This window comes from Esox lucius, chromosome 1 (genome assembly GCF_011004845.1).
Source record: "Esox lucius isolate fEsoLuc1 chromosome 1, fEsoLuc1.pri, whole genome shotgun sequence".
NCBI classification, from domain to species: Eukaryota; Metazoa; Chordata; class Actinopteri; order Esociformes; family Esocidae; genus Esox; species Esox lucius.
Window position 1 is genome coordinate 17,403,032 of NC_047569.1, and position 22,129 is coordinate 17,425,160.

Below are 22,129 nucleotides of genomic sequence, written 5' to 3' on the forward strand. Positions count from 1 at the left end.
TGAAATTACATCCTCTTGAAATTCTACTACTTGATGGTAAATATTTAAGAAATAGCTACAATTACAAATTATTGTTGCAGTTCTCTGATTTTGCCAGATTTTAAATTCTATGGGAAAAAATTTGATTGAGAAACAAACTATAAGTCATAAAATAACATAAATTACTATACTATATCTACACACCATGCAAATATCAATAACAGTTGTCACACATGCTACAAAAAGTTTAGAAAGTACATTCCAGTCAATCATATAATTGAAAAACAATTAGAAATATTTTTCATATTTCATATCATAAGAAACAAATAACCTTTTGACAACATAAATGATGCGTCTGCGGACTGTTACTGTACTATGCTCAAAGTGCAGTTGTCAACTATTTTATGGTTTCAGCAAGGAATGTCTCCTGCTAAACATTTTTATAATGTTAAAAGAAGTCAGTTTGTTTCTATTGAAGAACACTGAGATGGTGCAATTTATACACAGGTGTGAGTGGGCCAAAAGTTAATGACAGTCAACAGAATGTATAAAATTTCACAGCAAAATTTATCCTTTCTCTTTCCTTTTGAAACTATGATTTCCACTATGGTTTGAATCATGATTAAACTTAATATTTCTCTTAAGCAGTAGTACACTCAAATTGTTTTCCAATGACCAATCTGATCAAACTGTGCTATTAAAATATATATTTCTATCAACTCTTGCTTTGAAAGTCAAGAACTTTGCTAATCACAGGGAATAGGCATTTCACAGCCAAGACTTCTTAGTCCGTCCTATCTTGGCCATGTTGGCCAATTTAACCTTCACCACGCCTCTCTCATCCAAAGTCCTCTTGGAACTGCACTCTACAGTAGAGTCTGTCTCAAAAGAGATGGCTGGGGCGTGAGTTAAGAGATGGCTCCCAGTCTTATCCTGGGCCATGGGTGTGGGAGTCTGCAGGACCAGCCTGCCCCTCAAAGAGTGTTTTAGCTGCAGCAGCAGGGGATTGTGGTGGTCGTACAGCCCCACGGAGTCGCTTTCAGGCCGGACACAGGTAGAGCAAGCGGAGCAGAGCACGCGGAAGATGTAGACCCAACCCAGGTAGTGCAGCTCGGCGATGTTGAGCACAAAGCAGCCCAGGCTAATGCTAAACATGAAGTTGAGGAAGATGGTCTTCTCTGTGGCGCGTGACACAAAACAATCCGTGCGGGTGGGGCAGGGGTAGGTCTCGCAGCGGTACAGGTGGGGCACCTCGAAGCCAAATAGATAGTACTGCCCCACCAGGAAAGTGATCTCCATGACGGAGCGCAGCAGCACGTGCAAAATGTAGATTAGCAACACCTGGCTGGAAAGCTGAGTGGGGTCCTCACCCACTTCCCCGTAGTCCTCCTCCAGCAGGCCCTGTTCAACTCCCTCCCCTTCCTGACCACCCCACTGCTCCCTGAACCCAGGGCAGTAGGCATGTGTACCGGTCTCCATGTCCTCCGCCCCTTCCCTGCCCAGGTTCCCGAAGACCTTCTTGGGGGTCCGCTCAGCCATCACCTGCCCCCTCTGGACCTCAAACTTTTCATCCTTGGCGATCTTGTGCAGGACGTACACAATGTAGAAGATGGACGGCGTGGAGACCAAGACGATCTGGAAGACCCAGAAGCGAAGGTGTGAGACGGGGGCGAAGGTGTCATAACAGACGTTGTTGCAGCCAGGCTGCAGGGTGTTGCAGGTGAACTTGGACTGCTCGTCGCTGTACACCGCGTCCCCCACCAGGGTCACCAGCAGAATGCGGAAGATCAGCAGCATGGTCAGCCAGATCTTGCCAATCACTGTGGAGTGGTTCTGCACCTCGGACAGGAAGCGTCCGAGAATGGACCAGTCTCCCATGGTTTAACCTAACGGGGTAGAGAAGGGACAGGTGTGTAAATCAGAACCTTCCAGTGCACTGCCTGTAGTGGTACTCTGTCATCCTCAATTTTAAATTGGTAAAATTTATCTTTTCACAGTTTTGCCCGATCTTTACTGATCCTGGTTGGAAATGAATGATCAGCCAATATTGACTGCATTAAAATGGTAGTAGGCTTGAATGGAGCTGCCCATGCCATAACAGCCTTTTGGCCACTTCTCTGTGAAGACCACTCACAATTCAGAAAACCATTTCTACTAATAACGAAATAGTTTTCCAAAAAATATCACATATCATCTCATAACTTCACATACGTCTGTTTATACATGAGAATTATATCGTCATTATGTGTTTCTTTTATCATTTGAAATCAAATGGAAACAGATACGAAAAATCCTAGTAAAATATTTAAGATTCCACTCACCCCTTGATAGTTTGTCTCTTTCCAATGTAAATCTGTAAAAAATGCCTCGCCATGCAGTCTGCATGGCTATAATGAATATCGGTGCTGTTTGATGGACGGTATGAACTGTGTTGAGCGTGATGTGGTAGAATAGGCTGACCACACATATTTAGTCACTCTGTCTGAAACCCTCATTGTACTGTGAGGATACAAAGGCATCCAATGTACAGTTTAACAAAGATTTAAAAGTACAATGGGAGGCACCTTTTTTGAAAACCCGGGAATAGTTCAACAGTAACTGCAGGGAACAAACTGGAAAAGGGAAAACAATGTCAGTTCATGCAAAGGCTGTGCAGCCCGTTTCAAAAATACAATTTAGAAAAATGGAAGATTGAAAATTGTTCAATTTTCCAGACTGTGCTAAATCCATCTCTGAATGAAATGTTATAACAAACAAGAGAAATCTCCTGGCAGTATTTGGCCTGTATTCACCAGTTGTGATGACTGTAACATTTATCTTTCTGAAGGCCTGTAGCCTTAGTGATTTGTGCCTTAGTCAAATAACACAGAGATTCTCACAGAGTTTCTCCAGTTTTCCTAAAAATACAAACCTCACAATACAGTAAGTTCACAAAAATTGTGTTCCAGGTGCGGTCTGGACAAAACAGGACTTTGGCATCATTTCAAATGATATACCCGAAGACAGTAAACAGCTTGTGTCAATAACCTAAGGATCCGTTCCAAGTCTACAGAACAGTTTGCGTCTCCATTAAAATATGTACGCGGTGAGTCTATCCATCCACTTAAATGTCCGTTGAATGATCCCACGCTAAGACCAAGCCTTGGTATCTTCCGCAACATCCAAGATCAAGCGCCATCCTCCGCGGCATCTGTGTTGCTGCTTCACCATGATGTGGAGCTCCACTGTTGCTCTGGAACAGGGGACAACAGGACCATTCCCCTGCTGTTTGCGAGAGTAGGAATTCAATTGTTACTTTGTGTGGTTGGGCTGAATGCCTGGATTAGGTCTGGTCGGTGAGTGTGTCATATGGAAACACTGCAGGGCAGCCAGTGTCAGTGGGCAAAATACCTGGTCGAGTTGCTCTAAGTGAGAATTTTGAAGAATCATCTGGCTTATGGAAAAACCCTGTCAAAGACAAAGACAGCTATTGCTAACAAAGCACCAGGCATGGTAATGCAGTGTATACCTTCTTTATAAGATTTACAGTGCTGTGCAGAAGTAAGTACACCCCTAAAAAATGTTGTTTTCCTTTTTACGTATTCTTAATTTTTATCTAATTTAACAAATAAAACAAAAAATAAGTACACACTGAGTTTCAATAGGTGATACTGCCCCTTACCCAGAACTGATAAAAGGATTTCTACACATTTCACGTTTCTCTACATTGACTAGGAGGAATGTTTGCTCACTCCTCCTTTGAGGGCTTTCTTTCGTGTGTAGCCTGTTTTAACTCCCGCTCATTGTTTTATTATAAGATAATTAAGTTGTGGGCGATTTAATAACCCTCGATGCCATTCTGGTGTGGATCATTATCCTGCTACAAGATCGTTTTGTGCTTCTGGTTTTTTGACAGGCCTTTATCCCAAAATATTCTCTTGTACAGTACACATTTTGTTACATTACAAAGTCGTGTTAAAATAGATTTATTTATTTCATAAATGAAAAAAAACACACTAATATACAGGATCTTGTTTAGAAAAATCACAGCAATTACATCTATGAGTGTTTTAGATACGTCTCTAAGGGTTATGAGAATCTTTTACAATATTTACAATAATTCTTGAAATATTGTTCAAGCTATGTCAAGTTGGGTGTTGATCTTAACTAGACAGCAATTTTAAAGGCATTATGAAAAATGTCAAACTGATTTAAATCAAATGTTGTAAGCCACTTAGGAATATGTTGTCTCTGTAAGCCTGAAAACGTAATACTTTGTGTTTGGGAATTCTTTGTCATTTTCTTTTTATTAGTTTAGTGCCTTTTTGCAAATATTACATGTTTTTGAATTTTTTACATTTATTCTGTGCATATTGTTGTTTTTTTCCAGCATTTCATTGTATTTATGGTTAAACATTTGCTTAAAATTCAGTACCTGACTAAAGGACTTCATTATTCAATAATCTGGTGTGGGGTGTACAGAAATGGGGTAGTCATAAAAACATTATATTGAACAATATTAATCATTATTAATGCACACATACTGTAGTGAGTCCATGCAGATTATTATGTGATTTGTGAAACAACGTTTTACTCCTGAAATTAGTTAGGCTTGCCATAGCAAAGACATTTCATTCAAATGTCCACTTCTATATGATGGGATATTGTTTATAGACTAGTAACACGTCTCAGTTTTATGATTTTAAAATCTTGACTGTGATACAACAAAACATGTAAATGGTCAAATGGGTTGTATGTTTCTGAAGTCACTGTAATTGCTTCAGACATCATTTATGAACAAACATCATGAAATAAGCCAATGTATAAGAACATGTAATGAAATAAGCCAATGTATAAGAACATGTCATGAAATAAGCCAATGTATAAGAACATGTCATGAAATAAGCCAATGTATAAGAAAATGTCATGAAATAAGCCAATGTATAAGAAAACGTCATGAAATAAGCCAATGTATAAGAAAACGTCATGAAATAAGCCAATGTATAAGAAAATGTCATGAAATAAGCCAATGTATAAGAAAATGTCATGAAATAAGCCAATGTATAAGAAAATGTCATGAAATAAGCCAATGTATAAGAAAATGTCATGAAATAAGCCAATGTATAAGAAAACGTCATGAAATAAGCCAATGTATAAGAAAACGTCATGAAATAAGCCAATGTATAAGAAAATGTCATGAAATAAGCCAATGTATAAGAAAATGTCATGAAATAAGCCAATGTATAAGAAAACGTCATGAAATAAGCCAATGTATAAGAAAACGTCATGAAATAAGCCAATGTATAAGAACACGTCATGAAATAAGCCAATGTATAAGAACACGTCATGAAATAAGCCAATGTATAAGAAAACGTCATGAAATAAGCCAATGTATAAGAACATGGCCTTACTGAGTAGACAGCACATGTGCCTATTTTCAGAGGGTGTCATTTTACCTCTTAGAAGATCAGGTGTACAGTATCTGTAATGGATTTCCTTATTCATTTCCAGGTTTAAATGAAATGTCATATAACACATGCAATTTTTCAGTATTTAATTAGCAATATTTGGGTTGCCCAATGCCTGGGCGATGTCCAGATCATTGATTTGAGGTGGTATTAATACCTGTATGCAGACTGATGTCTGGGTTTAATGTAAACTACTGAGTGTGTTTATTGATTTCTAATCTTATATACAGTGAGGAATTGGCCATTTACTTGCTGAAAGTAAAATATTTTCAATTCGAAATTTCTGAAGGTATGGAATTTTCCCAACTAAATTTTTTTATGAGTGCAACAAACTGAAGTAAAAGCGTTAATCATGAGCAATCTGTAATAAACTAAATATTTTAATGTTTCACCTATATTATTAGTGACTAATGTAGTAAGTAATTAATATAGAAGTCTGTTAATAAGTCATTATTACAGTGTTATAGTTAGTAAGGCCAAGGTTTAGTCATGGGTGAGGTGTTTGAGTATATTACAATAAACTATTCAATTGTACAGAAATGCACAGGCTATAGCAACGTTGTATTCTCATTGTGTTAACTATTTATCCAGCATTTGTGTGAATCTCATGTCAATTTAAGATTTTGTAATTCCAGCATATCTTGAAAGAATGTATTTGAATTAGATTTCAATAGAGAATATATTAGCGAAGTTTTACAGAAATAACATGTTGCTTTTCCCATGTTTGTGTGTGTTTTAGATTTTTATGTAATGATATATAGATGCGCAATGAGTAACCATCTTTGACGATGGCATATTGAAAATGATTTACTTTTATACTATGTCTCGAAGGCGCTCCAATGGACTAGTTAAGCGTTACAAATGGGGGACCACATTCTCTGTAGTGTGTATTTTAAGTGGATTGAAGCGCCACGTCATATTCCATAACATAATTTTACAACACATATGTATAAAAATACGTTTTATTGCAACCACAGTTCATATAGTCCTCTTTTCACTTTCTTCTTTTAAGAAAAATCTCCAATGTCCCATAAAAGTCGATATGAAATGGTTCAGCCCAGAGGGTTACAGGAAGTTGTAGCAGCTGCCATGTTTAGCTGCTTTGTTGTAGATTCCTTGTAGGTTTTTCTGCAGATTTTAAGTGTTGCAATGGAACCGAGCTGGAGTACATTTTTATTCCAGGTAAGTGTCACATCTTTGTGGGAAATTTGATTAACTACATTTAAATGTTACTACATTTCTCATGCATCGTTGCTACTGGTGATTTTAAACGGTAATTTTTATTAGAGCTAACCAAGCAAAACAATGGTAGCGTTAGCTAGCTAGCTAATATTTGCTAGCCTATGAGCAATTTGCTAACCGAGCTAGCTAGCTCGCTACATCAATCCCAGACTTCCAGCTGTGAGGTATATTTATGACGCTCGAGAGGAGGGAAATCTGGTCCGTCTCCCCCAATTTTAGTATAATATTGGTATTCGACAGATTGTAGTTTAAATATGCCAATGCATGTTTAATATAAATACCAGACAAAGTGGATTGGCCCTCACTTAAGTAAATAGAAAATGCAAACAAGCTAGGTAGCAAAGTGGTCATGCCCGCGCGCTGGTTAGTTAGCAAGCTAGTTAGCTAGCTATAGCCTCATAAAGAACGAGAACAACCCCCACCTCCAGCGGCGAGCAATGCTAGCCAGGGAGTAAATCTGGCTTCAAAAGTGCTTTCATTTTCGCAATCAGTTATTTGTTTAATCGTTTTGATAGTACTGTGATTGGAATTATTTACTTCTCAAACAAACAGCAGTACTCTGCATTCAAGGCACGAGGATGGAGAGGAGGGAATACCCAGCACTTCCGATTCTAAACTTTCCCCCCTTTTCCTTGTCCCAAAATATGTAACCGCGGGTTGGAGAAAGAATTCAAACTATGCCGTAATCTGTAGGCAAGCTACTAGCTAATTTGCGCTACTGATAATGTGTAACCCCTGTGTCCTCTGTCTCAGATTTCTAGACAGCTCCCAGAGAATATTTTAACTTAGTTGCGAGTAGTTACTAGCCTGATTGACAAAAAGTTGCACATCAAGAGCAAGTCATGAATGGCAATTTTATTTGTCTAATTGAAATCCTAAAGCGTTTCTATTTTGAAATGTCAGTAACTGATTAGTGTTGTTGAGGATGTGATTAAGATTGTTGTGGCTCTTTGCATTCTATACAGTTTCAGAAATCATTGACATGTACATAACCAGCCTTCTGGACAATGCACAACTTGCACCTTAAAATGTGTTACGGATCTGTCAGTAAGAGAAGTTCTGTGTAAAACACTATCCTCTCGTTGTACCATTCTGACAAGTTGTGAAGGTTACTTTAAATTGGTAAAAAGAAAGGAAAGCAGTTAACTTGCCAGGTACACTACATTCATAGATTGTAGACGTTATGTAACCGCTGGGAATTCACTCACCAGCAGTTGCATGTCTGTGGTCTAGATCTTAAAAATAGCCCTCTTTCCATCAATCCGGAGGGGAATTGCTTTTGAGAATCCAGAGTATGTAGGCCTAGTGTAGACATTGGACCATACGTGTATTCTCCTTGGCCAGCCTATGTATAGGAAACCCCAGTCATAATTTAAGACACTTTTCCTGGAATATGGATCATTTTCTTTTCTGGTGGACATTATAAATACTTATTTAACTTGTACTGTTATCTGGTAACCTACGATGACAAACGCAGGCACAGTTGACCTTATGCACCACAGGATCATCTTTAATGACCTACTGCATACAGGACCCCTCGTTTCCAGGTCATGGATGAACACCAGCGTAAAACATTGTCCTCAGTCCAAACTTGTTTGTCCCTTTTCCATCTAATAATGTTGCAGCTATAGTTGTACGTAGTTCCATCTGCCTCCGTGCTCTTGCCAGTTAATTGTTGCAAGCCGGGGACTCATGGGGGTTTGATTTCATGGCAGACAAGGCTGAAATACCTGAAGCTGGTGTGAGGAGGCAGTGGAGGAAACTGGAAACTGAGTAGTTGTTCTTTGGAGGCACTGTTTGAGTGACTGCAAGTGATGAAGCGTCTAATGAGGTTGCACTGTGGCCCGCCTCACTTGTTATTGTTCTGTAGGCGTTTGGAGGTTATGCCTGCGGTGGGGGGGGGGGTTGTCAAACTGCTGCTCTCAATATGTTTCATAATCCCCCTGAATCAGAAGAAAATTACTAATTTCTTTTTTCCCTATTTGGTGAAAAAAAAATCTACAATTTACAATTCCCCTCAACAAATTGTTTTATGTTAATGTAAACATTATTAACAAGCCCAGTCATGTCCTTGTCTTTTGTATTAGTCTTCTGTAGGTCCCATGGTTCCAGGAAATCCACGTAGGGACTACTACACAGGGATCAGAGTAAGTTAATGTCCTCCAGTGAAATTTCCCTGTAAAATCCAATTCCCCTCTTTCACAGGTTTTCTGCACATGACCTGACCCCGACCCAGGCCTTCTGGAACATGAGCAGAACCCTATGTGTAGTCACTTTGTAGCAGCAGTCTAACTAGTCCTGTTTTCAGGGTTAAAACCCTACTACGTCTTGTTGCTTTCCTCATGCCGGTTCGAGCTGGACATTTTTATATTATATAAATATATACAGTATATTTGAACTCTTGCTGTTGTTTCTGTACATCTGTCATAACAAAGTGAGCCATTGTTTGTGCAAATGGCAAGCTGCCTTGTTGAGGCCTTGTTGTCTGATATCTAAACAGATTAACGTTGTTGTAAACGCTACTCTCCTTTCCCATTGTCCTGCCATCACATATGAGTGAATTAACAGAACAGGCTGCTTTTATTTGTTTCAGTTTTATTTTTCACGGCCCCCACTCCGTTTCAACACTATTTATCTTGGAATGACCTCAGCCTTCAGAGCGGATTTGTATCAAAATCATCAGAGCAGCATGAACCATGAAGGCACAGCGGGTTGCAGCTCCCTTTGCCTCTGTGTGTCTGGGTTTGAGCGCTTGGCGGTTTCACACACGCACATAACACTGGGTCTGGCGCGTCTACCCCCCCCCCCCCAACACACAAACACACACACAAGAATAGCTAGGAGTCCTAATGGCGGTAAGATTTTCAGTCTGGATCCAACTACAGTGTGAACAGAGGAGATGAACGGGACTGGACGCCCCCTCTCACAGCACCCTGTATTCCTCCCAGTCCCCTGAGCTCTGCTGTCTGTGGTTATTCCGCAAGCAGCCTGCAGCGCCTGCCCGCCGAAACACAATCCCCGAATCGGGCAGGGCTGTTGTTCCAAAGGCCCCCCTGAGGGCCATCGCTGCTCCGATTTGTGTCCTCTACGGCTCCACAAAGAGCATAAAGAAAAAGGAACACAATTTGGGATTTTATTTTCGACTCCCCCAGCCCAGACCTCTTTCCTGCCTGCCTGGCTGACCGTATTGGGATGCTTGGCTGAACCTGAAAGCCCAGGGGTCAGCTCTTTAACCCTACCCTATGGTGATTAAGGAAACCAACAAGGTTGTCTCAATCGTCGCAGCTTTGGTCGGACCGTTGTAAGGCTGCCGGTTACAATGTGAAACTCCATTCACACACCAACCAAAAATATTCATAAACCCCTTTTCCCCTCCCCCCACCCATTCTTTGGGGGCTGCCGTGACCAATTGTACAATGCTAGCAGCTGCAGTCTTAAGATGTCCTCTGTACACTGCTTTAAGTGTTGGGCCTTTTTTGCTACCCTGAAATACATTTTGAACCACTGTGCAGAACAATAGGGTTGTTTAGTGTATGGGCTGGCATTTTGGCATTAATTCCAATGTCCTAATATATTGAGGATAAATAAAGAAATGGTGGTGTGGATGTATGAGTCTGTGTGATCTGTGATATGAGCAATGTGGGCCTAAGTAGTGTATGACTGAAGGCAGAGGTGAACTCCCAGCACCCCATGTGTGAAATGGCTCCCAAATGCATGTTTCCATCAGATGTGTAAGAAGATTATTACAGCTGGTTCTGGGGGTTTCTGTCATAACGATCACCTGTACATTCTGTTACCAGCCCTGAAATGGTGAATGGGCTGGTCCCTTGTTGTTGTTGTAGATGCATGCAAGGGAGTACTACCCAACATTGTCCAGTAGTTTAATTTGTCTAAATGACCGCTGTGGCCAGTTCACCCTGTGCCGTTTTTGTCAATCTAATGTTTGGCGAGTGACTTGGTGGCATAGTGACCTGGTATAGGCATCTTCCTCCATCTTGCAGCTTATCCAGTTGTAGCTGTGGCTGCCTCAACGCGGTAGCTGCTCTTTCTCGGAGCACTGGTCCAAATGGCATCCAGTCTTATTGTGGGTGAGCCTGTTTGATGTGGTATGCTAAAGCTAACACGCAGGTTGCCCCCCACCAGAACATGCTGTGCCAGTAGAGAACAAGTCACATGAAAAATCAGCTCAATCACGGCGGGAGATCACCTTACATGCAACCGATTTAGATTCTTGAGTGGCAGGGAGGTGTGTGTGCGACTTGTTTGAGCAGATCTCCAGTTGCTGCGCTGTAATACATTTGCGTGTACAATGCCAGATTTATTTGTCTGAGTTGATGAAAGCGTCTGGAAAGAAGTTGGAGCACTGACGCGGGTCGATAACCTGTCGATTCGTATGTGTTCGCTTTGGCAAGGGATTCCCTGAGCTGGATGATAACGTCATTGTGCTGTATATTGTTTTGTGTCCTATTTTGGCACAACATGACTGAGGTTTCCACTCACTGGGTGGCATAAGATCAGAGTCGCCATCTTTTCCTGTGTCTCGTTGATCCCCTTGAACAGCTGGCTCATAACCCTCCCTTGACTTCAGCCGTCGGGGCCGTTCTCCTGTCCGACTGACCCAGTGTCCTAGGAACCACTCTCTGTTTCTGATAAGTGAATGGCTGTCCCTCTGTCAAAGCCTGTCCTTACAGCGCAGCCTGCATGTTAACTGGGCAGGTTTGTCTGAGGCCTGTTGACTGGTACAATATAATGACATCAATGCTCTTCCTCAGGTATGTTGAGACATCACCAGAAAAGGGATTCAAAGCTCTGTTCTGGGATTCAACCGCAGCGTCTATGAAGGGTTACCACGGATACAATAGACTCCTCATAAAAGGGGGGGGGGTGAATTAAATGGATTCTGTTCCTTCCTTGATACATTGGTTTAAGCCCTGGTGATTCCATTGTACTTTCATCTCCATCACTAGATTACTTTGGTAAGCACATCTCGGATGCTGCGGTTGTTATATGCTGACGAGGCCATTTGTTTCAACTCTCTGAAGCGGCCAGAAACAAGTGGGTCTCTTTCTGCTACATGCGGCTGTAGTAGCTTGGAGGCCGTGTTACTGACCGTTTGTTTCTGTGCTTCGCCTTTGTCTTTGTTCTCCCAGCAGGCCAATGAAGCCCTGCATCACCAGCACCAGGTGGCCCAGAACAGCTTGCTGCCGCTCCTCCAGTCAGGAGGCCCAGAACCTGTGGACCAGAAGCCTGTGATGCCCATCCCCTTGGACCAGAAGCCTCCAGTCAGTGCCGCTGAGCTCCTCAAGGACAATGTGGCCAGCGGGACAGGAGGAGGAGGAGGGGGAGGTGGCGGCGGCGGAGGAGGTCCTGTTGCGGTGGTGAAGAAAGAGCCCAAGTCCAAAACGCCCTTCATCTGCGGCTACTGCAACAAGGCCTTCCGGGACAGCTACCACCTCAGGCGGCACGAGTCCTGCCACACGGGTGTCAAGATGGTGTCGCGTCCCAAGAAGATGCAGACGGCGCCCACCATGGTGCCCATGATCTCCACGGTGCCGCAGCGGGAGAACAGCGGGGGCCAGCCCTCGTACATCTCCACCATCGCCGGCATCCTCACCACCGCCACCACCTCGGCCTCCACAGGCTCGAGCATCATGTCTCCCACCATGGTGCCCCCGCACCACCAGCAGCAGCACCACCAGCAGCAGCAGCACCAGCAGCAGCAGAGCCAGCCCAAGAAGCCCGCCAAGCCTGTGAAGAAGAACCACGGCTGCGAGATGTGCGGCAAGGCCTTCCGCGACGTCTACCACCTGAACCGTCACAAGCTGTCCCACTCGGACGAGAAGCCCTTTGAGTGCCCCATCTGCCAGCAGCGCTTCAAGAGGAAGGACCGCATGACCTACCACGTGCGCTCGCACGACGGCGGCGTCCACAAGCCTTACATCTGCTCAGTGTGCGGGAAGGGCTTCTCCAGGTGCGTGACAGTGTTTTTTGGGTGGGGGGGGGTCCCCTCCTGGTGTTTGTTCTGTTCTGTTCTAGCCCACTTTCAGTGAGATGCCCTATTGGGTGGTTCACAATGGTGGTGTTAGTTGAGTTGTATTTGTCGATCATCTATTTAAAAGCTGGTTTATGTGTCCTGAGTTTTGGGAAATTTCCTTTTCACTGCTTCCATTTCAATGGGCCCCAAATATATTCCCTTATCTTTGGGGGGGGGGGAGCAGGAGGAGAGCAATAGTACAACCTTCCAAAGTGTCTGTTTTACGTGCAGGCCGCAGTACGATTCTGCTGTGGAAAAAGAAGCCTAAGTGTCAAAATAATTAGCTGTATGTGTTTGTGGGGCTGCATCAGACTGTTCATGTAGTTCTTGATCATTTTAAGACTGGCATTCAAGTCTATACTCCGAGACTGTGGTGGCCATGGTTGGGGAAAACAAAATCTATCACGTTGAATGAATGTTTAGTTGCAAAAAACCATCCCAAGTTATTAGAATGTAATTGCGTTGAATTGGACTAATCAAGTTTCAATTGGTAGTAAGTTAAGACAATTGCTTGGTGTATTATGTTTTAAAGTTACTTTAACGTCCTTAGCCTAAAGGAGCATTATGTACCCATCCACTTCCAGCAAAGAACAGATGGAGGCCAGTATCCCTAGAATGAACAGAAACTGACAGTATTTATTAAATGTATGACATCCCTAACTGGTAGGTCTGTTTAGTTGGTGTCCCTTTGAGAGAGTCTCCATTAATGCTGTCCGGGACAAAGTCTGGTTTGTCCTGGGCTTTATGAAGCATGGCCTTGGTTACAGATGGCCCATGCCGTGTAAGTGCAGAGACCCCAGTACTGGCTCATGTATGTCAACAGTGCCTGGAGCTTTGCGTGCGTCACATGGTAGTCCCTCGTGTCCCCCCTCTCAGGGATGTCAGCACGGGGCAGGGAGGCGTCTGCAGGAGCCAGACAGCACCAGAAGAGATGGGCCTGGGCCTCCAATGTCACTCCTGCAGCTCCCAAGGCCAATGGTAGTGTTCTGACTCACTGACTGGTCTGATTTCTAATCGATTTAGCCCCACCCCCCACCACCACCCCCCCACCCCAGTTCTCAGTAGAAGACCCCCCCCCCCCTCAACCCTTACCCCCACCCCTTCCCCCTCCTTAATTTAACCCCTTCGGACGTCATAAAGTTGTCAGTAAATACGGCGATGCTGCTGAATTTCTGTGAGCTAATTGTGTTGTATTGCAACGGCTGACTCAGGGCAACGCTACAGGTGATCTTCCTCTTGTGGAGTTGAGAGGCTCATTTTCACGCTTGACGACCCTGAAAGACGCTATTCCCGTCTTAAACGAAGGAGTATCGGGGTGGGGAGGACATGAGCTTTTCAGCTCCGCTGAAAAGATGGGATCAGACTGCTACTCGCTATCACAAAAAGCCTGCCAGTCTGAAGCTGCCTCCTCAGAGATATCTCCAAGCCGCTCTCTCCTGCTTTGTTGAGTTTGTTCAGTTAAATGTCACTAGTAAGGCTTGGTGGGGCCAGAGGATCAGAATTGCTGTTGCTTGAGAATTGTTCTCTATCCGCCCGTAGGACGGATTCCTTTTTCATGGTGTAGAATAGAGTTGTTTTAGCTCCCTGGTCTTTTTGCAAGACTATAGATTCATCTTAGGGTATGAATGGGTTTGGGTGGGATGTAGAGGATTGATACTGCAGTAGCTAGGGTCCCTAGACAGACATTAATTTCCTAAATAAATCATCTACAGTAATAGGCTTCAATACAATGTTCATTATTGGACTATTATGACTTGACAGTGAGTTCACAGATTACTTGTCCTCCTGCAACCGTTTCTTAATCTAATCAACGTGTGTGTGCGCGCGCAGCCATGGCTCCTGTCACTTAATTTGAATTATGAAAGTCTTTGTGGTGTAGCGATTATAGTAGGTTTAAAATTCCTGCGTTATTCTGTCTCCTGTCCCGCTGCAGGCCTGACCATCTAAGCTGTCACGTGAAGCATGTTCATTCCTCCGAGAGGCCCTTCAAATGCCAAGTAACGGTAAGAAGCGTCGTCCCCTGGGGCTCCATTCTTGCTGTTTCACATTTGCTTTTACATCACCCATATTCTCTGCTGCTTTGTTGTTTCAAGGATGGGATCATTAGGGCTTGTTTCCATTACAAGAGAGAATGAATGTAAGGTAGACTTAACGTTTGCATAATAATCCCTAGTGTTTGAATTTTACCGGCATGTTAGCCGTACCACGCGGGATTGGGGCCATCAGTCGCGGGGAAATCGAGCTATATGCTTCCAGAAATATGCGTACACTGCACAGAAACTTGATACATTTCCGACACTGTTGTCTTCACACTTGCAAACCTCTGGGGATGGGGCTAGGTTGGAAATGGGGTGCACGCTACCTTGGAAGGGGTCGTCTAGAGCTATCAATATCTGCAAATTGCGATCAGGAGGTTAAATCTTGATCACAGCATACATTTAGTGTCTGGGACTCTCAAAGGGCGCAGTGCAAATTGGCTTGGCACAAGATGTGGTCATTGCTTCCTTTTAAGAGTGTAGGTTTTTTCAAATGCAATGCTTCAATAGGTGGAGTGGAACGGATTATTGATCACGCCTACTTTCCTGTGGTCAGGGCCCATCTCTGGAGCCAGTGTGTCAGATGAGTAGAATTAACAGACCAGTGGTTCAAACAGACATTTTAAATGAATCCCGAATCACAACTGTTGTCAGTAACAAGTCATTTCTATGCTGCAAAGAATGATTTGTCAAGTTGGCTGGTGGCATGTGTAAAATGGAAACGCTAACACGCAAACAGACGTCGAGGTTGCACCTAAAAGCCCTCTCGTTGTCCCTGTACACATCCCCTCAGGCCTGCACCTCTGCTTTCGCCACCAAAGACCGCCTGCGCTCCCACATGATTCGACACGAGGGCAAGGTGACCTGCAACATCTGCGGCAAGATGCTGAGCGCTGCCTACATCACCAGCCACCTGAAGACCCATGGCCAGGCCAGCTTCACCAATCCCTGTAACAAAGGTACGCCAGGCAGCCTCTCCCCTCAAACACACTCGGACTGGGATCCTCAGCACCTAGGTATTACGTAGTATCTGTTTTCTCTCCTACTGCATTCCCGCTATCTTTATGCTTCAAACACTCAGGGCTTTGTTTTCTTCTGTTGTGTACTGTAAACAGTAGCATGCGGTCAGATGTGGTTTCCCTAGAGACGGGATGAAATGCAGTGACTCGTGTCTGGACTATTTCATCACATTGGCTTAGGAGAAATGCAGTGACCCATGTCTGGGTTTTTTCATCACATTGGCTTAGGAGAAATGCAGTGACCCATGTCTGGGTTTTTTCATCACATTGGTTTAGGAGAAATGCAGTGACCCATGTCTGGATTATTTTATAACATTGGATTAGGAAAAATGCAGTGACCCATGTCTGGGTTTTTTCATCACATTGGTTCAGGAGAAATGCTGATTAGGAACAGGCCTTGTTTGTCAGCCGTTTTTATGGACAATCATGTAGTGCAAGTCAATAAGAGCATTGACTTGCAGATTAGAGCTGACTGTACAACTGTCCACAACTGGCCAGAAATGGATAGCCTGTAAAAACAAGTATGTAAGGAGAGGGTCTACATTTAAAATGCTTTGCATGTTTGATTGGTGACTCAAATGGCAAACTACAACAGTCAAGGAGGAGTGCCATGTCATCTGACCAAATTCATTAATTATCTTAAGAGTTCAGTGGTCTGTGAGTGCAACTTGTCAATGGTTAAACCGTAGGTTTATGACGTCTGTGTACTTGTCGGTTTGGCAAACCTCAGCTGACTTTTGGAGAAATACAGTAAGTTCACTGAAGCATATTCCATGGGATTGTTCTCAAAATAGGGTAAAATCTATTTCTGCAGATGATCATTTGACATCAATATTTTCACCACCAACCCTGATCTGCTAGCAACCTTTTGCTACCAAATAGAGCGCCACGTGATTGGCCCTTGGTGTGTCTAACCCGATGACCTTTGCCCTCCCCTTCACCCCCGTGCTCTGCCGCCGCCGATGGCACGCAGGCCCAAATGATGCCCTGTCCAGTCCGTCCTGTCAATAATATATCCCCATCTGTGTGTATCTCTGAATAGGGCTAAGTGACTGGCAGTGGAACCACCACTCAGGGCTACGAAAAGGTAATACAGTAGCTGTAAAGCCCAACCCCGTCCCCACCCCCGAAACACCCAAATTTGTAGCTGTTTACTTATGCTTAGAAGTGGCCCATTTTCCCACAACATAGCTGTCTTCTAGTCTAGTGTGTCAAATTGCAGATGCTTTTGTGTGTAATGGTTATTCAGGTGTCAGGGTTGTATTTCAGTAAGCAGGATCAATAAGGCAGCTAGCTAAATAACTTCAATACTATGAATACAATGAATAATGCAACTCAAAAGTTTAAGTGCAATATGGGTTGTTTAGAGCATTGACTTAATTACACCATTTCAAGTTGACTAGTAGTATGAAAGTGTTTTTTCTGAATATTAGCTGCAAGTTAGCTGGCTAGCACATTGATCCTGCTTTTTGAATTACCCCCTCAGGTGAGTTGACGGTAGGAGAGATCTTAAATAACTCGTTCCAAGTCCTTATTGACATCTCTCGTTTTCAAGGTAGGTTCATTAGAATCCTACCATTGTTTGGTTTTTGTTTAATCATGTCTATGAATTCGGTTGTCGGCCGTTGCAGTGTGGTTTGGCCCCTTCTAGAGCTGCGGAGCTTGGGGCTCTCCTCGCTGGTGTGTATGGACCAGTCATCCAGCTCATCTTGTCGTCTTTTATCCCCCACCCCCCCCACCCCCCCCCGTGTCTTCCCTCAGACTCCAACAATGTGCACAACTCCGGCTCGGCGACGCCCGTCACCAACTCTGCCGCCATCACCTCGGCGATGAACCGCGGCAACGCTAGCAACCCGGTAACCATCGCTGCGCAGATGAACATCACCACCAGCACGGTGAACATCACCTCTCCCATCAACCTGCAGCACCCGGTGACCATCACGGGGCCTGTCAACCTGGCCTCGGGGCCCATGAATATAGCCCACCCCGTGGCCATCACCTCCGGGATGCCAATGAATATAACCGGGCCGCTCAATATCGCCATGAGACCCATGGATAGCATGCCTTTTCTCTCCCAGGTCCTCCCTTCCTCCCCTCCTTGGTAGGAATCTCTCCCCCGGCCCCTGGTTAGCGTCCCTTTATCAACCCCTCCCACCACTCTCCTTTTACCCCCCTAACCTCCTCCTCCCTTACGATAGCGGACGCTCCTCCTCTCTGGGAGTACTATAAATTATCTTGTGTTAGAGCAGAGGTGTAGTATGGGGGCTAGTTGGACGCTGGATCCCTCGTTCTGTCACTGGCTGCAGCAGGAGCAGCGGTCAACGCAATAGGACGAGAGGTGGACTGGCCAGCCCCTGTAGATGTAATCCGGTGCGTTTCCTTTCCTTTTTAACCGCCGAAAGAAGGACAGTCTTGTGAAGTCTCGGAAGGAGCGGGGCTGTTGGAAGAGGCCTGGTGGAAACGGATGAGCTCTGCCTCGTCTCAGAATCTACCTGCGTCAGAATCTACCTGCACATTTGGCATTGGAATGAAACTGTGACAGATGACGCTGGTATTGATGTTTTTAAAATGCTCTCTTACAGAGCAGATGGTTTTTATATATATTTTTTTGTTTCGTTATTATAGCCTGCTAATCAGTATTTAATAGTTGTATGCATTGTAAGGAGTTAAGTACAACAAAAGGGACAAAGGCTGCCGTTTTTCGCAGGAGGGTGATATTTCGGTTAAAAGGCTCCCCTCTTGTCTTAGGCTAATGCCTGTGACTACATAAGGTGAGCCCCTTGAGGTCCTTTCCTTTTTTTTTTTTTTTATGTACATCTCTGAAAACGGTCACTCCTCACTGCTGGATACTGTAAAGCTGTACATGGTCGACGTTAGCTTTTGGAATATTTTTACGGTGTGTTTTAGATGACTTTATAAAGTAGTCGGCAGACGTAAATCAGGACCACCAAGAGGAAATGTCCCACTGAAAGCATTTCCCTGAGTTCATGTCCTGAAAACGGCAGTATTATCAAAGATCAAAATGGGTTGGCTGAGAGCCCTGTTAATGTACCAGAGCCACCTAGTGGCGCACTAGACACTATGCTGAAAAAGCGGTCCCAAAGTTCACCTTTTTTATTTTGTATTGTGAGAATAGTTATGTTGGGAGAGGTTTTAGTTTTGCTATAGACCCATTTTATCTCCCCCTCTCCCTTTTTTACTGTAAGTTTAGGATCCTATATTATAAGTACCAACTTCCACTCAGGAACCTTACTGAGAGTAGCCCAGTCTTTTGATGAGAATAAAAGGATAAAATCAAGTAATCATGTAACTTCTTGACCTTTCACCCTTTCTTTGTAAATATTAAAACACTATTTTATTATTTGTCTTTGCCTGTCAGGAAAAAGAAGAAAAAAAACACATATCTTTCAGCACAGGTAAAGGCTGCAATTACTTTATCATTGTCAATATGGCCGTCCATTGGACTATGTTGATGTAGTTTACTTTCCAAGTTAGTTTCGGGTTTTTAATCTCCCTAGGTCCTTACTTTATCGTAGAACCAAAACTGCCACCTGGTGCCCTGAAAAATCATGGAAGCAGAGATGAACGCCTGCATCCTCTTTAGTTCAAGAAGTATCGAAGGTCATGGGTCACAAGGCTGCTTCCATCCAGTGCCCACTGGCCCAGCCTAAGCCTTCTTTCAGTACACAAGCCAGTCAACTGACGGGAACTTGTTTTTGAAGCACTTGTAGCCGACATGCCACAGGGGTGACACGTCAAGTCCTAGGGGTGTAGTGAGAAGACATGGAACTGGTGGACGTTCTTCAGAGACCTTTCCCCTTTCAGGTGGCCTCACCTTCCTTGTGTTTCGGTCTTGGTAGCAGCAAGGCATTTTGAGGCCTCTGATAGTATTGCATGCATGTGTACGGTGCCCGAAGGGAGTCCCTTGAGTCTGGAATGGCATTGTGATCTTGTTGGCACTGGATTCCCCTTCCATCGATCTCTCATCGATGTTGCATGTGGATGTCTGAGCTCGTTCAAGTTTGGGGTGAGTTTTAAAAATAAAAATTTAAAAAAGGAAAAAAAATGTCATTAGAAGGCTAGTGACTTGACTTTTTTTTTTACTGAAAGAAAACACTACAAAAACAAATTGGTTTGGAGTATGCGCGTGGTGTCATTTGTACTTCCGCAGTGGCCGTAACTAGTGTGCCTGAACTGCTTTGCAACAAGACTATTTCACACCTCGATGCTTCCTCTTCCAGTGTGATGTGTGATGGACGTAAAGGAATCCTTCACTGTTCAAATGGCTAGAAGCCAGACCGCCCCTCAACCAAATTTAAGTGATTAGATATATTTTTTTTGGTCAAAATTGAATTGGGTATTTTTTTGTACCAGACATTCTAAACGTATCAATTATAACATATTTGAATACAGGAATCTATCATTGTTTTTTTGAAAGAGCCATTACTATTATGCACCAATTTATTTTTATCCAAATACTTTTAATTTGTTGCAATGACACAACATGTAAAAAAAAAAAAATGAATGCAATGTTGCTTTTGGGCTGAACTTTGATTTGGAAGAGAAAAGTTAGTCAGCTCTTGTTTTTCTCTATGAATTGGCAAATATTTGAGCCCTTTGATGGCTGATGAATGTATATCTTTGTACAAAACCATTTAGTTCAGAGAACGTGTTAGTTATGATAGACACATGCAAGAAAAAAAAAAAACAAGATAACCTTTTATAAATCTTTTTGTATTAGAACATTAACATTGGTAATTTTGTATATACGAAAACTAGACTTTCTGGTTAGCAGAAAGGTAAAACATTCCTACATTTTTTTTTAAATGTATGTCTGTCAAGAATAATTATGTAAACATATGCGCAATGTTTTATGTGCCTTTTATTTGGTTTTCTGAATAAAAGCAAACTATAAAACATGATTGTGGACTGTCCCTACTGAGTCTCAGTGTAGGGAGGTCAGATGTATCAGTGGCTCACTCAACACTTCCTAAAAGGTCCCTCACTCTGTCTCCTCTTTTTCCGCCTCCCTCCTACCCTTTAGGTGACCACACTGCCTGGCTCACAGTCGGCATGCTATTGGAGGATGGTGTAATAAGTGCCTCTGTGACTGTTTGCATATTGAGAGGATTTGGGGTGTATTGTGCCAAACCATGCTCTGTGTTACAACAATTGTGTGGGTGTTTTTTTTCTTCTTTTCTCATTTTATTTTTATCAATTAAACTTGAAACTTGGATGGGGTGTCTGTGCCTGGTTTTGTTTGTTTCCTGCTCACCCTTATTGGCTGATGTTTTGAGTGTTCCTGCTGTAGGAGACAAATGAATCGCTCTGTTCTGGCACTAGTGCTGTGTTGCTGTAACACATTGGTGCTGAATAAGTAATACTGTGTTAAGGGGAGGACAACACTGGGTGTCTAGGAAATAAACCAATGCTTTGAGGCAGAAGCTTTCCCTTTTAGGCATCTATGTACAACCCTGTTTCTCAAAAAGTTGGGACAGTAAAATTCAAATAAAAGCAATGCAGTGATGTGCACATACTTTCATATTTAATTGAAAAATGTACAAAGACAACATCTCAAATTTTGAACCAGAGATATGTTATTGATTTTGGAAAAATATATGCCCATTTTGAATTTGATGCTAGCAACACGTTTCAAAAAAGTTGGCACGGGAGCATGTTTACCACTGTGTTGCATCACCTCTTTTGACAAAACAAATGTTTGGAAGCAGAGGAGACCAATTGCTGTAGTTTTAAAAGTGAAATGTTTTCCACATTCTTCCATGATATAGGATTTTAGCGGCTCAACAGTTTGGGGTCACTTTTGTTGTGTTTTCCGTTTCATACTGTGCCAAATGTTTTCTACGGGTGACTGGACTGCAGAAAACCCAGTTTAGCACCTGGACTCTTTTACTACAGAGCCATATACTGTTCAAGATTAATGGTGCCTTCACCGATGTTCAAGTCACCCATGCCATGTGCACTAATGCACCCCCATACCATCATGGATGTTAGCTTTTGAACTGTTCACTGATAAGCCGGATGGTCCCTTTTCCTCCCTTTTCTGAAGGACGCAACCTCCATGATTCCCAAAAATGATTTCCAATTTTGGTTTGTCAGACCACAGGACAGTTTTCCACTTCGCCTCAGTCCATCTTCATTGAGCTCCGGCCCAGAGAACTTGGTAGCGTTTCTGGTTCTTGTTCCTTTGCAGATGCAGCGACAAACTGTTCACAGACCATGCACTGATGGCCATTACAGAATCGTTTCTGTTTTTAATTCAGTGGGCCTAAAGATCACGGCCATCCAATACTGGTTTTTGGCCTTGTTCCTTGCATACAGAGATAATTCTCTGGATTCTCTAAATATTTTAAT

The 22,129-nt window shown here is 43.2% G+C and overlaps 2 protein-coding genes across 6 annotated transcripts; one reads left to right on the forward strand and one right to left on the reverse strand.

Moving 5' to 3' along the window:
- Positions 1–747: 747 nt before the first annotated feature.
- On the reverse strand, positions 748–2,601 carry LOC105015436 (gap junction delta-2 protein). The gene is made up of 2 exons (XM_010878641.3): positions 2,301–2,601; positions 748–1,865 (listed from the first exon to the last, which is right to left on the reverse strand). Exon 2 carries the CDS (start codon positions 1,855–1,857, stop codon positions 748–750), a length of 1,110 nt encoding a protein of 369 aa, XP_010876943.1. The 5' UTR covers positions 1,858–1,865; positions 2,301–2,601.
- A 3,899-nt stretch (positions 2,602–6,500) lies between these two features.
- On the forward strand, positions 6,501–20,993 carry LOC105012692 (vascular endothelial zinc finger 1). Of its 5 annotated transcripts, XM_013134952.4 has the most exons (8): positions 6,501–6,608; positions 8,756–8,815; positions 11,819–12,639; positions 14,636–14,705; positions 15,532–15,697; positions 16,800–16,844; positions 17,244–17,312; positions 17,519–20,993. In XM_013134952.4, the coding sequence occupies exons 1-8, from the start codon at positions 6,576–6,578 to the stop codon at positions 17,860–17,862; spliced, it is 1,608 nt and encodes a 535-aa protein (XP_012990406.1). In that variant the 5' UTR covers positions 6,501–6,575; the 3' UTR covers positions 17,863–20,993. The 5 variants fall into 5 exon arrangements, with proteins under 5 accessions (XP_012990406.1, XP_010872037.1, XP_019905412.1 ...); XM_010873735.5 differs by lacking the exon at positions 17,244–17,312; XM_020049853.3 differs by lacking the exon at positions 8,756–8,815.
- The last annotated feature ends 1,136 nt before the right edge of the window (positions 20,994–22,129 follow it).

What these genes read in the sequence shown, in the direction of transcription:
- LOC105015436 (XM_010878641.3), bottom strand. Translation starts at nt 1,857, where the DNA reads ATGGGAGACTGGTCCATTCTCGGACGCTTCCTGTCCGAGGTGCAGAAC.
- LOC105012692 (XM_013134952.4), top strand. Translation starts at nt 6,576, where the DNA reads ATGGAACCGAGCTGGAGTACATTTTTATTCCAG. An exon ending in CACCAATCCCTGTAACAAAG is followed by an intron (nt 15,698 to 16,799) that starts GTACGCCAGGCA and finishes ATCTCTGAATAG; the next exon opens with GGCTAAGTGACTGGCAGTGG. An exon ending in TGACATCTCTCGTTTTCAAG is followed by an intron (nt 17,313 to 17,518) that starts GTAGGTTCATTA and finishes GTCTTCCCTCAG; the next exon opens with ACTCCAACAATGTGCACAAC.